General features: G+C 43.2%; 1 protein-coding gene and 1 long non-coding RNA gene across 2 annotated transcripts in view; one reads left to right on the top strand and one right to left on the bottom strand.

The window, feature by feature from the left end:
- Nucleotides 1-5,050, bottom strand: part of frk (fyn-related Src family tyrosine kinase) — a 129,663-nt gene extending 124,613 nt beyond the window's left edge. Inside the window, exon 1 of the mRNA XM_059981449.1 lies at nt 2,884-5,050. Within this exon, the coding sequence (XP_059837432.1) occupies nt 2,884-3,257 (374 nt within the window). The 5' untranslated portion in view covers nt 3,258-5,050. The remainder of the gene's footprint in view (nt 1-2,883) is intronic.
- Nucleotides 4,808-10,959, top strand: LOC132400461 (uncharacterized). Its single transcript, XR_009514252.1, has 3 exons — nt 4,808-4,917; nt 5,026-5,125; nt 9,699-10,959. It is a non-coding gene; the product is annotated as an uncharacterized LOC132400461 (long non-coding RNA).
- Nucleotides 10,960-13,478: the final 2,519 nt, after the last annotated feature.

Raw genomic sequence — 13,478 nt, 5'->3', positions numbered from 1 at the left:
GATGGAACTAGGCAGCTTAAATGGTTTGGCAAGGACTAAATGGGCCAAAGGGCCTGTTTCTGTGCTGTATTTATCTATGACTCTGTGACTCTAGCTTTTGTAATATGCATACAGTGAATATTTAGAATGGAAATTGAAAAATAGCGTACTTCAAATTTTATTTATTAATTAAAGGATATATCAAATAAAATCATTCATGTTTCATAAACTTTTTTTCAATTTCAGCTGATCAGCAACAAAGGCTATGTGTGGGAGCATTTCAGTAACTGTGCAGCCACACACACATGCAGCTAGCGGTTGCTGCATATGATGATTTAATTTAACCGTATAACCATATAACAATTACAGTACGGAAACAGGCCATCTCAGCCCTCCTAGTCCATGCCGAATGCTTACTCTTACCTAGTCCCACTGACCTGCACTCAGCCCATTGCCCTCCATTCCTTTCCTGTCCATATACCTATCCAATTTTACTTGAAATGACAATACCAAACCTGCCTCTACCACTTCTACTGGAAGCTCATTCCACACAGCTACCACTCTATGAGTAAAGAAATTCCTCCTTGTGTTATCCCTAAACTTTTGCTCCCTAACTCTCAACTCATGTTCTCTTGTCTTGTTTGAATCTTCCCTATTCTCAATGGAAAAAGCCTATCCACGTCAACTCTATCTATCCCCCTCATAATTTTAAATACCTCTATCAATTCCCCCTTCAACCTTCTACGCTCCGAAGAATAAAGACCTAACTTGTTCTCTGTACTCTCTATGCTGTAATCTTCTCTGTACTCTCTCTATTTTGTTGACATCTTTCCTATAATTCGGTGATCAGTAAAATAAAAATCATATGAATTTTTCTATTTTTAGATTTGGTGACTTAATTAATGCTGGAATTATTTCACAACTCTGAGCATATATTCCAAATTTTCTCCTGCTGACAGATTTAGAACCCATCTTTACACCTGACTTTGACCTTTGCTTCAGCCTGTTAATCTCCTCTGTATGTCATAAAATGTCATCTACTTCTTTGTTAACTTTCCATAGTTATTCTGGCTCAAGTATTTGGGCATTTAAAAAAGAACTATGTAAAAACACGAGATTGTGCAGGAGCTGGAAATGCAGAGCAACACAGTCGACATGGAACAGTATAAACCAAAAGCTGAACCTCAATCACATCCACTCAGTGGCCAGTTCATTAGGCACTTCTGTACACCTGTACATCTGCTCATTAATGCAAATAACTGATCCGCCATCATGTGGCAGCACCTCAGTGCATAATCGCATGCAGACATGGCCAGGAGTTTCAGTTGCTGTTCAGACCAAACATCAGAATGGGGAAGAAATGTAATATAAGTAATTTTCTCTGTGGAATGATTGTTGGTGCCATACGGGGAGTATCTCAGAAACTGCTAATGTCCTGGGATTTTCATGCACAGTAAATGGTGCGAAAGGCAAAAAAAAAAATCACCAATTGAGTGGCAGTTATGTGGGCAAAAACACCTTGTTAACAAGAGAGACCAGAGGAGAATGGCCAGACTGGTTCAAGCTGACAGGAATGCGACAGTAACTCAAATAATCATGCTTTACAACAGTGGTGTGCAAAAGAGCATCTCTGAACGTACAACATGTCAACCCTTGAAGTGGATGCGCTACAGCAGCAGAAGACTATGAACATACACTCAGTAGCCACTGTATAAGGTACAGAAGGTACCTAATGAAGTAGCCATTGAATGTATACCATCTTAATGAGATTACCAGTAAGTGCTTTTATGAAATTAATGTCACCACATTTTTCAAGTGGAGATTCTATAAATTACTTAGCATCAGGCTAAGATGACAAAAACAGCAAACAAATCCTCAGCAAACATTAATATATTTGTGTATCATTGTTAATTTAAATTACCCACAAAATATCAGCGGCCTGCAACAATAGTATTCACTCCATAAGAGCATAAAACATATCAGGAGAATTAGGCCATTCGGCCTGCTGAGCCTGCTCCACCATTCCAACATGGCTGATTTATTAACCCCCTCAACCCCATTCTCCTCCCTTCTCCCAGTAAGCTTTGACGCCCTTACCAATCAAGAGCCATACATTGTTTCCTGGTCTGCAGCATATGGAAACTATTGCTGAAAGATTATCATTTTAGTAACTAATGTGCCATTTCGTTATGTGAACCAGCGCATTCAAACTGTGTCCATCATTTCGAAGTCCTTTCCAAAAGCGCCACTTCCTGAAGTGCAAATCGAAAAGCAAAGATACAATCTATGTGAAGAGTAGTGTTCAAGGCTCTCTGAGAGCATCCCATCACTTATTCCATGTGTGCCTTGCTTTTGATTGGGACAAGGGAGTGAATTTCAGCTCCAGGGAGAGTTACATAGATGCGCATCCAAGTGGGAGCGCCTAGAACATCCTCAGAATAGAAGGACGTCCCTTTAGGACAGAGGTGATGAGGAATTTTGGCGGTGAATCTGTAGAACTCATCGCCAAAGACAGGTGTGGCGCCCAAGTCACTGAGTACAGGTATATCTAAAACGGAGGCTGATAGGTTCTTGATTGGTAAGGGCGTCAAAGGTCACGAGGAGAAAGCTGGAGAATGGAGTCGAGATGGATAATAAATCAGCCATGGTGGAATGACAGAGCAGACCCGATGGGCCGAATGGCCTAATTCTGTTCCTATGTTTTACGGTCACTGATCGGGGTTCAGAAGTCGTCTGGAGTTATCCTATTTCAACCTTTCTAACTGACCACTGGTACCGATGACGTGGTAGTTTGTACCAGCGTGACAAAGGTCCATTTTTACTGTGGTCGGACAGCAGTGAATAACCGTGCTCTCTGGAACACAGACACCTGTCTACGGCTGAACGTAACAGCTCGGTACTCACGGCTCTGCCTCTATGCTGCGGTCGAGCGCCACGTAGTTGCTGGGGATGTACCCCTGCCTGTCGTCCCCCCGCTTCAGCGAGCGCGCCAGCCACCAGTTGTGCAGCGACTGATCGATCACCTCCAGCCTTTCGCCCATCTCGAAGCTCAAGTCCTCGGGCGTGCGAGCCGAGTAGTCGTACAGAGCCACGTAGATCTTGCGCCTGTCGGGGACCGACAACGCCTGAGCCGGTTCGGCGGGCAGCGGACGGGGGAATGTGACAGTGCTTCTGACCGCCGTCACCGGCAACTCCGGCTCGGTGGTCTTGGGCTTCTTGAAAACACACGGGCAGATGCACTTCAGCCAGACACAGCGAGTCCGAATGAAATTCCCCATGGTGTTGCTGTTTATTTAATCTGCGCGCCAAAATCACATCGGAGAACAGCCAACTTGCAACAAATCGTCGTTTTTAAAAGATATATATACATGTAAAGTAAAAGCTTTTACAGTATAAAAGAAAGCGGACTCCTTGTGCGCGTTCCATTGGCCTTCTACTGAGAACGCTCCCTGCACTTGGATCTCGAACCAGGAAGTGTTTTCGCCAGGGAAAAAAGGTGGTAGGAATCTGCACTGAAACTTTGACATCGAGTAAACACACCTTACCCGTACCGAACAGGCTCAGCTAGGTAACGTCCCCGCACACTGTGAAAAAACTCTATTTCCTGGTCCGGTCAGTGCTGATTTGCCTGTGGAATGTTTAAAGAAAGGGGTGTCCTTAACAAAGGAGACATGCCATTGCACTTAAATTGTGCATTCAAGATTCCAGATCGTTTAATGTCATTCCCAGAATAGAAGTATGAAATAACTGTCACTGGATCTGAGGAGCACAAAAAAACAATACGATAAGAACACAATAATTTAAAAAAAACATAATAAATATAAATACATAAAATGTTCGGCAGGTACTAGATGGGCCGAAGGTCCTGTTTCTGTGCTGCACTTTTCTATGTTTCTATGTCCCTAAGATACCTTATATACATAGATTGATTGTATGTCCAAAAGTGACGTTGGGTACTGGAGTGCCTGTACATAAGGTGACTCTGACAGGAGGTGATAAAGTCTGGAGGTGTTGATCTGCCACCAATATTGACAGCCTGAGGATTTTGGACTAAATTGGGGAGAGATACGAGTGTCGGCCTCAAGAAATGAACTCGAATTTATGAACTTCATACAGCCTGCTCTACCTCTCAAGTTAAAAGAGTCTGCCTGTTCCGACGCGCTGCTGCCGAATACAGGGCTCAGCTTCCAGCAGCCGCGGAATCTCTCGAAGAGAAGTACTCCTCCGCCTCCGTCCTGGATTTCAGTGCCCGCAGCTGTGGATCGATTACCCTTAGGACAATGAATGGGATTCCAAACTCGTAAGGTGGTCTGCGTTCTGAAGAGAAGCAGAGGTGCTAAGCATGATGTTGAGGGAGATGCTGAATGAATCGAGATGTGCCTAAGTCTTGCGGGGTGAACCCATGCAGATAGACCCAGACATTAAATTCCTCATGATCAGTAACATACTCCGTTCACCGTGGTTATGACTCTCGGAGCCTCAGTTTTCCATAAAACAGATTACTTGTCCAGACTTTTGATCATCGATGTCGAGGAGTCTGGGGAAATGATTGGTTGATTGAGATGCAGCGCGGAACAGGCCTCCCTGGCCCTTCCAGCCACGCCAGCCAATGATTTATGGAAAAGAGTACAGATGATGTTTGGGTCTCTGCACTAAACGCTTACTGTACTCTTTTTCTGCCAGACCTGCTGAGTTCCTCCAGCATTTTGTGTGCCTTGCTTGGTTTTCCAGCACCTGCGGATTTTCTTGTATTTGTGATTGGACACCCAGTAATACCCCGATTTAATCTTAGCCTAATCACAGGATGATTTACAATCACCAATTCAATCCTCGGCTGTCTTTGGGAGGCAACTGGAACACCCGAAGAAACCCTTGCAGTCACGGGGCGAATGCACAAATTCCTTGTTGACAGCAGCGAGAATTGAACCGGGGTGGCTGGTACTGTTGAGCTAAACACTACACTACTGTGCTCTGATAACTGGTTTATTACAGTCACATGTACCGAAGTGCAATGTAGAAACATTGTCTTGTCTGCCATCCATACAGGTCCTTTCACCACATCAGTACAAAGAGGGAGGGGGAAGAGGATACAGATTAAAGAGTTACAATCACCGAGGAAGGGCAGTGCAGGCAGATGAAGCTCAAGGTAAGTTGTGAAGTGAGAGTTCATCTCATACTGTACAATGGCCATATAACAGTGGGATAGAAATTGTCCTTGAGGCTGATGGTACGTGCTTTTGTATCTTCTGCCCAATGGGAGAGGGCAAAAGAGAGAATTTTCAGTGTTTATGCTGGCTGCTTTACTGAGACATTGAAAGCTATCTAGTGATTCTTGAAAGATCATTACTAGTGCCTTCATGCCCTCTCCAGTCACCCCTTTCAGAACTCTGGGGTGTACACCATCTGGTCCAGGTGACTTGTCTACCTTCAGATCTTTCAGTTTCCCAAGAACCTTCTCTCTAGTTATGGTAACTTTGCACACCTCATGACAACTGGAGATTCCACCATACTGCCAGAGTCTTCTGCAGTGAAGACTGATGCAAAATACTTATTCAGTTCATCCGCTAGTTCATTGTTCCCCCAAAACTACGTCCCCAGCATGGTTTCCAGCAGTCCAATGTCCACTCTCATCTCTTTTACTTTTAGAAACTTTTGATATCCTTTTTAATATTATTGACTAGCTTACCTTCATATTCCATCTTTACCTTCTTAATGACTTTTTCATTGCCTTCTGTTGGTTTTTAAAAGTTTCCCAATCCTCTAACTTCCCACTGATCTTTTCTGTATACATGCCCTTTCTTTGGCTTTTATGTTGGCTTTGACTTCCCTTGTTAGCTACACTTGCATCATCTTTCCTTTGGAATACTTCTTCCTCTTTGGGATGTACATATCCTGTGCCTTCCAAATTGCTTCCAGAAATTCCAGCCATTGCTGCTGTGCTGACATCCCTGCCAGTGTTCTTTTCCAATCAATTCTGGTCAAATCCTCCCTCATTCCTTTACTCCCGTTTAATACTGACTTTAAATCTGACTTTAGCTTCTCCTCAAATTTCAGGATGAATTTGATCATATGATGATCACTTGCCCCAAGGGTTCTTTTACCTTAAGCTCTCTAATCAATTAGAAACATAGAAAACCTACAGCACAATACAGGCCCTTCAGCCCACAAAGTTGTGCCAAACATGTCCCCACCTTAGAAATTACTAGGGTTACCCATACCCCTCTTTTTTTTTCTAAGCTTCATGTACCTATCCAAAACTCTCTTAAAAGTCCCAATCATATCTGCCAACACCACTGTTGCCGGCAGCCCATTCCACACAAAACTTACCTCTGACGTATCCTCTGTACCTACTTCCAAACACCTTAAAACTGTGTCCTCTTGTGGCAACCATTTCAGCCCTGGGAAAAAGCCTCTGACTACCCACATAATCAATGCCTCTCATCATCTTATACACCTCTATCAGGTCACCTCTCATCCTCCATTGCTCAAGGAGAAAAGGTCGAGTTCACTCAACCCAGTTTTCATAAAGCATGCTCCCCAATCCAGGCAACATCCTTGTAAATCTCCTCTGCACCCTTTCTATGGTTTCCATACCCTTCCTGTATTGAGGCGATCAGAAATGAGCACAGTACTCCAAGTGGGGTCTGACTCAGATCTGGTTCATTGCAAAACACCCGATCCCGAACAGCTGATCCCCAAGTGGGCTGAACCACGATCTGTTCTAAAAAGCCATCTCATAGGCACTCCAGAAATGCCCCCTCCTGTAATCCAGCACCAACCTGAATTTCCCAATCTACCTGCATATTGAAGTCCCCCATGACTATTGTCACTTTGCCCTTTTGACATTATTTTCTATCTCCAGTTGTAATTTTTAGGCCACATTCTTACTACTGTTTGAGGATCTGTATATACTCCCATCAGGGTCTTTTTACCCTTGCAGTTCCTTAGCCCCATCCACAATGATTCAACACCTTCTAACCCTATGTCACCGCTTTCCAATGATTTGATTTCATTTGTACCAACAGAGCAATGCCACCCTCTCTGCTTTCTTGCTGATCCTTTCGATACAATGTGTATCCTTAGACATTAAGCTCCCAGCTGTAATCTCCAAGTGATGCCACATCGTATCTACCCATCTGCAACTGTGCTGCAAGTTCATCTATCTTATTCTGTATAGTATGCACGTTCAGATACAACACCTTCAGTGCTGTATTCACCCTTTCGGATTTTTTCTGCCTTTTACTTTGCAACTCATCCTATTGACTGCAATTTTGCCCTATCAACAGACTCTCCTCATGACATAATTGCCTCTGTAAACCAGCTACCTCACCCTTAACACTATTATCCGCCCTTCCTACGATACTTCTTGCATTGAAATATATGCAGCTTAGGACACTAGTCACACCATACTCAACCTTAAGGTTCCTAACTTTGTCTGAAGTCTTATCAACATCTGTCTCCTCAACCTCTCCACTTACTGTTCTGGCATTCGGGTTCCCATTCCCCTGCAACTCTAGTTTAAACCCCACCGTGCAGCATTAATAAACCTGCCTGCAAGGATATTAGTCCCCCTCCAGTTTAGATGCAAACTGTCCCTTCTGTACAGATTCCACCTTCCCTGGAAGAGAGCCTAGTAATCCAAAAAATCTTATGCCTTCTCTCATACATCAACCCCTTAGCCACGTATTAATCTGTATAAAGTTCCCTGTTCTAGCCTCACTAGCAGCTGGCACAGGTAGCAATCATGAGATCACACCCCAGAGATCCTGCCCTTCTATTTAGTACCTAACTCCTGAACTCCCTCTGCAAAACCTTGTCACTCGTCCTACCCATGTCTTCTGGCTGTTCACCCTCCCACTTAGAAATGCTGAGGACTCAATTAGAGATATCCTGGACCCTGGAGGCAACAGGCTCATCTCATTTTCACAACAAAACCTCCTGTCAGTTCCCCTAACGAACGATCCCCTGTCACCACAGTGCGCTTCTTCTGCCCCCTTCCCTTCTGAGTCACAGAGGCAGACTCATTGCCAGAGACCCAACCACTGTGATTTCCCTCTGCTGGATTATCCCCCCTTGACAGTATCCAAAGTAACTTGTCTGTTGTTGAGGGGTTGACTCTAGTCCTTCCACTTGCTGACTGTCACCCGGTTTCCTGTGTACTGTCTGTATGTCCTATCTGTCACCCCTACAGCCTCCCAAATGATCTGGAGTTCACCCAGTTCCAGCACCAACTCCTTAACATGGTTAGAAGCTGTAGCTGGATGCACAGCTCACAATTGTAGTCGTCAGGAACACTGGAGGTCTCCCTGCCTTCCCATGACCCGCAAGAGGATCATTTCACTATCCTGCCTGGCATTTCTGCTGCCCTAGCTGAGCAGATATAAAGAAGAGAAGGAAAAAAACTTGAGTTTTACTTTTCTTTGCTGTCCCTGAAGGAAGCCTCAAAGAGCTGAAGCCTTAAGATCACCTCGCTATGTCTACTCAGACAACAGCCGCTGCGCTTGCCCCTGCCTTCCTTCAATTTGCTCTTACTAATTAATCCAAAACACTGATTGGCCACTGGTCAAAACCAGTGACCTGCTCCTGCCTTTTATCCTTGGGCAGTGGACCTGATTGAAGTCCCCTCCTCTCCACACTTCCAATGTCTGGATTGGCCGCTGGTCAAAGAAAAAGGTTTTGACTCTTTGCAGAGGGTAGACAGTTGCCCAAGTATGTAGAGACAAGCAGAAAATAATATCAATGCATATCATGCCTTTGTATATTATGAACAATTTACAAATAATCAATGTTTGATTTCATGGCGGCAAACTAATTTTCTGGGGTTTAGATGAACATTCTGGCTTGTGAAGTGACTGCATGATGGACTAATATTATGCACAGCCAAATCACCAACTAGCCAGGTAAAGTGGAGTTTGGAAATGTAGACCAGATGTCCAGGGGTACACTTGGCTTCTGGGTTTTGTGAAGGAGAGGCCCAGAGACAAAGGAATATCATTAACTGTACAGAAGTCAGATCATGTCAATGTGCAGATAGACCGTAAGACCATAAGAAAAAGGAGCAGAATTGGTCATATTGGCCCTTTGAGTCTATTCGGCCTTTTGATCAACTTAATTTCCCTCTCAACCCCATCTTCCTGCCTTTTACCTCTAATTTTGACCCACTTACTAATCAAGAACCTTTCAACCTCTGCTTTAAAAGGTGCTGGGAAAAGGCCAGCAATGTCATAAAGGATCCCACTCTCCCTGCTTCTGGACTGTCTGTCCGACTTCCACCAGGGAAGAGGCTATGAAGCATCCACACCGGGATCACTGGGCTCAAAATCAGTTCCCTGAAGCTGCCAGGCTGTTGAACACTTCCGTTCACTAAACCAGCTCTTCGCCAAGCGCACCACCCCCACCATTACATCCACATCAGCCACTCCTCTCCACAACCCTTCAGCAGCCCGTTCACTGCCACTTACACTCACACTCCACACCTCTTACCTGCACTGACAGTCACTGTTTTCACTTTCACTCTATTTTAGGTACATACAGCCTATATTTACAGTATAAACTATTCTTATGCATATATGGTTACACTCAGTTACTTTTACAATGTGTTTTATAGATCCACATTTATATGATGTTTGTTGTGTTCTTTATGCTTATTGTGTGTTTTATGCTATATCAGATCGAGAGTAAAAATCATTTAATTCTCCTTTACACTCGCTTTCTCCAAGAGGACCACAACCTTCTGGTTATGCTTGGAGGCTTGCTTGCCTCAATGATCCGGAAAGCTATGTTAGCTGGAGTCAGAGCTTCAATTGCAAACAAGAGAAAACCTGCAGATGCTGGAACTCCAAGCAACACGCACAAAATGCTGGAGGAACTCAGCAGGCTGGGCAGCATCTATAGAGAGAATACAGATGATGCTTCAGGCTGAGACCCTTCAGCGGGACTGCAGAAAAAAAGATGAGGAGTGGAGTTAAAAGGTGGGGGGGGGGGGAGGGGAGGGTGAAACTCAAGGTGATAGGTGAAACCGGGAAGGAGAGGGGTGAAAGAAGAGTTGGCAAGTTGATTGTTGCCAAGAGATACAGGGCTGGAGAAGGGGGAATCTAATAGGAGAGGACAGAAGGGCCTGGGGGAAAGAAAAAGGGGGAGGAGCACCAGAGCTGGGCAGGCAAGGAGATAAGGTGAGAGAGGGAAAGAGAGATGAGGAATGATGAAGTTTGGGGGGGGGGGCAATTATCGGAAGTTTGAGAAATTGATGGTCATGTCATCAGGGTGGAGGCTATCCAAACAGAATATAAGGTGGTGCTCCTCCAACCTGAGAGTGGCCTCATCGCAACAGTAGAGGAAGTCATGGATAGACATATGGGAATGGGAAGTGGAATTAAGATGGGTGATAACTGGGAGGTCCCACTCTTTCTGGCAGATGTAGCATAGGTGCTTGGTGAATGTTCTTCCAATCTTTGTTGGGTCTCACCAATATACAGGATGCCACACCGGGATCACCAGACACAGTATATGACCCCAACAGACTCTCAGGTGAAGTGTTGCCTCACTTAGAAAGACTGTTTAGGGCTCTGAATGATAGTGAGGGAGGAGATGTAAGGGCATGTTCAACACTTGTTCCACTTGCAAGGATAAGCACCAGGAGGGGAATCAGTGGAAGGGATGAAGGACAAGGGAGTTACATGCAAAATGCAGAAAGTGGGAGGGAGGGAAAGATGTGCTTGGTGGTGGGATCCATCTCCAACAAGATTCATTTTCAAAGACTCTACAATCTGGTCTCAGTATTAGTTATTTACTTATTTATTCTTTTTGTCTTTGCATAGTTTGTCTTCTTTTACATATTGGTTGTTTGTCAGTCTTTGTAGTTTTCATTGATTCTATTGTATTTCTTTGTTCTACTGCGAATATCTGTAAGAAAATGAATCTCAGGGTAGTATATGGTGACATATACAGTACTTTGATAATAAATTTGCTTTGAACTTTGAACTAGTTCCCTTTTCCTCTATTCCATAAGACATAAGACCATAAGACATAGGAGCAGAATTAGGCCATCTGGCCAATCGAGTCTGCTCCGCCATTCAATCATGGCTGATCTTTTTTTTTTCTTTTTCCTCCTCGACATCAGTTCCTGGCCTTCTCCCTGTAACCTTTGATGCCATGTCCAATCAAGAGTCTATCAATCTCTGCTTTAAGTACATCCAATGACCTGGTCTCCACAGCTGCATGTGGCAACAAATTCCACAAATTCACCACCCTTTGGCTGAAGAAATTTCTCCGCATCTCTATTTTGAAAGGGCACCCCTCTATCCTGAGGCTATGCCCTCTTGTCCTAGACTCTCCCACCATGGGAAACATCTTTTCTACATCTACTCAGTCTAGGCCTTTCAACATTCAAAAGGTTTCAATTAGATCTCCCCTCATCCTTCTAAATTCCAGCGAGTATAGACCCAGTGCCATCAAACGTTTCTCATATGATAACCCTTTCATTCCTGGAATCATCCTTGTGAACCTCCTCTGGACCCTCTCCAATGTCAGCACATCTTTTCTAAGTTGAGGAGCCCAAAACAGTTCACAATACTCAAGGTGAGGCCTCACCAGTGCTTTATAAAGCCTCAGCATCATATCCTTGCTCTTATATTCTAGACCTCTTGAAGTGAATGCTAACATGGCATTTGCCTTCCTCACCACCAACTGAACCTGCAAGTTAACCTTCAGGGTGTTCTTCACAAGGACTCCCAGGTCTCTCTGCATCTCAGATTCCTGGATCTTTTCCTCATCTAGAAAATAGTCGGCACATTTTTTCTACCAAATGCATGGCCATGCATTTTCAAACATTGTATTTCATTTGCCACTTTCTTGTCCATGCTCACAATCTGTATAAATCCTTCTACATCCTACCTGTTTCCCCTCTCTCTCTATTTCGATGTATATGAAGTTTCGCAAGATACTACCTGGTTTAGGGGGCATGTGCTATAATAAGAGGCTGGATAAACTTGGGTTGTTTTCTCTGGAAAGCCGGAGGCTGAGAGGAGATCTGACAGAGATTTATAAGATTATGAAAGGCATAGGTAGAGTGGACAGAGAGTATCTGTTTCCTAGGGTTGAGATATTTAATTCCAGGGGACATGCACTGAAGGTGAGAAGAGGTAGGTTCAAGGGGTAAATGTTTTCACTCAGAGAGTTGTGGATGCCTGGAATGCACTGCCTGGTATGGTGGAAGAGGCAGATACCTGTACATTATAGGCTTTGTAGAGACATTTGGATAGGCACATATATGTAAGGAAGATGGAGGGATTTGGACCTGGTGTCGCTGGGAGGGATCGGTGTTTTTGTTTTGCTTCTTAGTTGATTCAGTACAACATTGTGGGCTGAATAGCCTGTTCCTGGGCTGTACTCTTCTATGTTCTATCTCTCGCTCTACTCACTTTATTAGTTTCAGGTGTACCCAATAAGGTGAGTGTATATATAATAAACATCCTTTTAATTGGTTTGCAAATTTTTAATGTTTAAACTGGAACTTTTTGTGAAATATGTCACATAGATTCATTCACTGTTTCAGATGTAAAATACTTGTGAGAAAAGTTGTTATTGCACCTAAAAATTGTGCAAGTCAAAGAAAAATTTGAATGTTTAATTCACAGTGAACAAAATGATAGCGCAAAATTGAAATAGTAAATTGTTGCAAGAGTAAAGGTCCAAGAGACATAATGACACAATCACAATTTATTCATATAACATACAGATCTTCAAAATGAATAAAAATCTAAAACGTAGGTATTCATGGTGACAACTTTAGATCTTGTGACATAAATCACAATTGGATACAATAGAGTCTTTTGCGGAAACAATAGGATCTTTTAAGAGAATCTTAGATAGGTACATGGAACTTAGAAAAATAGAGGGCTATGCAGTAGGGAAATTCTAGGCGGCTTCTAGAGTAGGTTACATGGTCGTCACAACATTGTGGGCTGAAGGGCCTGTAATGTGCTGTAGATTTTCTATGTTTCCATGTTTCTATAATCAGATGATTACAGATGTCCATGCACATTTAAGATTTCAGAGAAACCACTGATTATTCTGTGTTCTTGCTCTAAAGATTTGGATCACTACATTTATTTTCTGACACATTTGACTTATTAAAGCATGTTGGATGCGGGTATGTGATTGAATTATCATCTGGAACCAAATTCTCAAAACTGACTCATCAATGTTACAAAATTGTAATTTATTTTCTTTTTATAATTCTAAATAGTATTAATATTATTATTATTGAACCACAGTATATATAAACATTTAATACACATTCAGTGACAACTTAATTACATGCATCTATACACCTGCTTATTAATGCAAAATCTAATCAGCTCATCACATGGCAGCAACTCGATGCATAAAAGCATGCAGACATGGTCAAGAGGTTCAGTTGTTCAAACCAAACATCAGAATGGAGATGAAATAAGTGATTCTCACTGCAGAATGATTGTTGGTGTCAGATGGATTGAGTA

This window comes from Hypanus sabinus, chromosome 10 (genome assembly GCF_030144855.1).
Source record: "Hypanus sabinus isolate sHypSab1 chromosome 10, sHypSab1.hap1, whole genome shotgun sequence".
Taxonomy (NCBI): Eukaryota; Metazoa; Chordata; class Chondrichthyes; order Myliobatiformes; family Dasyatidae; genus Hypanus; species Hypanus sabinus.
This window is presented reverse-complemented; position numbering and strand designations above follow the sequence as displayed.